This window comes from Anarrhichthys ocellatus, unplaced genomic scaffold (genome assembly GCF_004355925.1).
Source record: "Anarrhichthys ocellatus isolate YVR2014 unplaced genomic scaffold, GSC_Weel_1.0 scaffold24, whole genome shotgun sequence".
In the NCBI taxonomy this organism is placed as follows: domain Eukaryota; kingdom Metazoa; phylum Chordata; class Actinopteri; order Perciformes; family Anarhichadidae; genus Anarrhichthys; species Anarrhichthys ocellatus.
Window position 1 is genome coordinate 5,390,608 of NW_022280054.1, and position 2,560 is coordinate 5,393,167.

At 44.7% G+C, this 2,560-nt stretch overlaps 1 protein-coding gene across 2 annotated transcripts in view; it reads left to right on the forward strand.

Annotated features, from left to right (window-relative positions):
• inppl1a (inositol polyphosphate phosphatase-like 1a) overlaps positions 1-2,560 on the forward strand; it is a 20,302-nt gene that overhangs the window by 12,397 nt on the left and 5,345 nt on the right. For both annotated transcript variants that reach the window (XM_031861020.1, XM_031861021.1), the window contains exons 11-19: positions 59-161; positions 345-541; positions 636-753; positions 1,050-1,146; positions 1,271-1,409; positions 1,500-1,599; positions 1,752-1,840; positions 1,945-2,026; positions 2,192-2,281. In XM_031861020.1, coding sequence (XP_031716880.1) covers positions 59-161; positions 345-541; positions 636-753; positions 1,050-1,146; positions 1,271-1,409; positions 1,500-1,599; positions 1,752-1,840; positions 1,945-2,026; positions 2,192-2,281 — 1,015 coding nt within the window. The remainder of the gene's footprint in view (positions 1-58; positions 162-344; positions 542-635; positions 754-1,049; positions 1,147-1,270; positions 1,410-1,499; positions 1,600-1,751; positions 1,841-1,944; positions 2,027-2,191; positions 2,282-2,560) is intronic.

A 2,560-nucleotide genomic window follows, 5' to 3' on the forward strand; every position in this document is an offset into this window, starting at 1 on the left:
TGTGTGTGTGTGTGTGTGTGTGTGTGTGTGTGTGTGTGTGTGTGTGTTTGTGTTTCAGAAGCGGGAGGCATTTTGCCAGCTGCTGCAGCTGATGAAGAACAAACATTCCAACCAAGACGAGCCAGACATGATTTCCATCTTCATGGGCACCTGGAATATGGGTAAGACACAAACACACATTATTCGTAATATCTTTAGATACATGATCCACGTTAAAAGCAACACACACTGAGTCATCATTTATTTTCATGTAGTGCATTTAAAAATAACAGAGTATGTGTTTCCAGAGCTTGACATTCGTATTTCTGAGGAGGAGAATGTAATATTTTGGTCATGGTCTCTAGGCTCAGTGCCTGCGCCGAAGTCTCAGGCCTCATGGGTGTTGTGTCGCGGCCTCGGGAAGACTCTGGACGAGATTACGGTCACCATCCCTCATGACCTTTACGTGTTTGGAAGCCAAGAAAACTCTGTGTGCGATCGGGAGTGGGTGGAGTCACTGCGCGCCATGTTGAAGGAACAGACGGAGCTGGATTATAAACCGGTGAGGAAAGAAAGGATTTTCTGTAAAATATGACATTCAGAAAGAAACGATGACTAATTGGTTCCCAACTCTCTGTTGTTGTCATTGGTTGTAGATCGCAGTGCAAACTTTGTGGAACATAAAAATTGCTGTGTTGGTGAAACCGGAACACGAGAACCGGATCAGCCACGTGGGGATGTCCAGTGTGAAGACGGGCATCGCCAACACGCTGGGTAACAACAGCACTCAGTGTTCAGTCTTTATTCTTCTTCACGTGCTTTACTCTCTGGACCAAATATAGAGATATGAACAATGGAATGGAACGGCGCTATCAAACACTGACTGATTTCTGTTAACAAAGGAGTTATTATGGATTTTATCACTGCAACTCTTGTGGTCTCACCAAAAACTATGACCTAAGAAACCATCTAATTTTGTTCAATAACGTAATGCTTGTCGTTAGTCAATTACAGGTAATAACTGTAATAAATGTATTTTGAATGTTTGTTTTGGCGTTTGTTTGTTAAAGGTAACAAAGGAGCTGTGGGCGTGTCCTTTATGTTCAACGGGACGTCTTTCGGCTTTGTGAACTGTCACCTGACATCAGGCAATGAGAAGATTGCCAGGTATCCACCTCAGCCCTACACACATGTTGTTCATGGCCATTTTATTTCATGGTCTTGTACCTTTTACCCCTTTGCATCTACATGACACACATTACTCACACTCATTTACCTTTGACCCCTACAGGAGGAACCAGAACTACCTAGATATCCTCCGCCTGCTGTCGTTAGGAGACAAACAGCTGAGCTCCTTCGACATCTCGCTGCGCTTCACACACCTCTTCTGGCTGGGAGACCTCAACTACAGGCTGGATATGGACATACAGGTGAAGCAGAACTCAGACACACGGCACACAAGATTGATGAAATGCAGCAGATGTGCATGACACCTCCTCTCCTTTTGTGTCTGTGTGCAGGAGATTTTAAACTACATTAACAGGAAGGAGTTTGAGCCCCTGCTGAAGGTGGACCAGCTCAACCTGGAGAGAGAGAAGAACAAAGTCTTTCTACGCTTTGGTTAGTGTTTCTACCGGACTTCTGGCTTACAGTACTGTTTATCTCCTCTTGTGTTCATAAGATTTATTTAATTAATAAAATGCTCCGCTCTGCACCTTTCCACTCACCTGCGAGGAGTTCTAACAACAGAATGTGTGTCTACCTGTTTGCAGGGGAGGAAGAGATCTCGTTCCCACCCACCTACCGCTATGAGCGTGGCTCAAGGGACACGTATGTGTGGCAGAAGCAGAAGGCCACAGGGGTTTGTTTACCAACTCACACACAACATCACAGACGGTCGTCCTCCCAGCCGTTTCTGAAAACTGATGACTCTACTGTGTATTCTACTGTTCTTGTCTGTCCCAGATGAGGACCAATGTTCCATCCTGGTGTGACCGGATCCTGTGGAAGTCCTACCCGGAAACACACATCGTCTGTAACTCCTATGGTGAGAAAAAATAATTCATACATTTGTTTCAATTCAGTGTAACAGAGGTAGTTTTTTTAGCAATTTTAGCAACTGGGTGTAGTGGTTAATTTCCCCTAAACATTGTAAACCTCTATATATGTCTTGTACATGATGATGGGACTTCTATCTTCCTTTGTTTGTCAGGCTGTACAGATGATATAGTGACCAGTGATCATTCCCCTGTGTTTGCTACCTTCGAGGTAGGGGTGACCTCCCAGTTTGTCTCCAAGAAAGGTACAAGTGGATTCAGTTAAATTTATTTTCCTTTGTTTATTTTCTGTTTCTGTCAATCGTGAGTTAAGCTGAATATAAGCTGTTGCTCATTTTCATTCATACTGTGTCACGGCTTCTATTTTAAAAGTTAATGTAATGCAACTGAAGGTCAGTTAGTAAGTGCATAGCGTTTAATCTTTTCACATTCATGGTCTGTGTTATGTTTCTGGCTCACCGTCTTCCCCCCCCCCCCCCCCCCCCCCCCCCCCCCCTCCGCCTCCCACCACCCCGCGCCTCCTC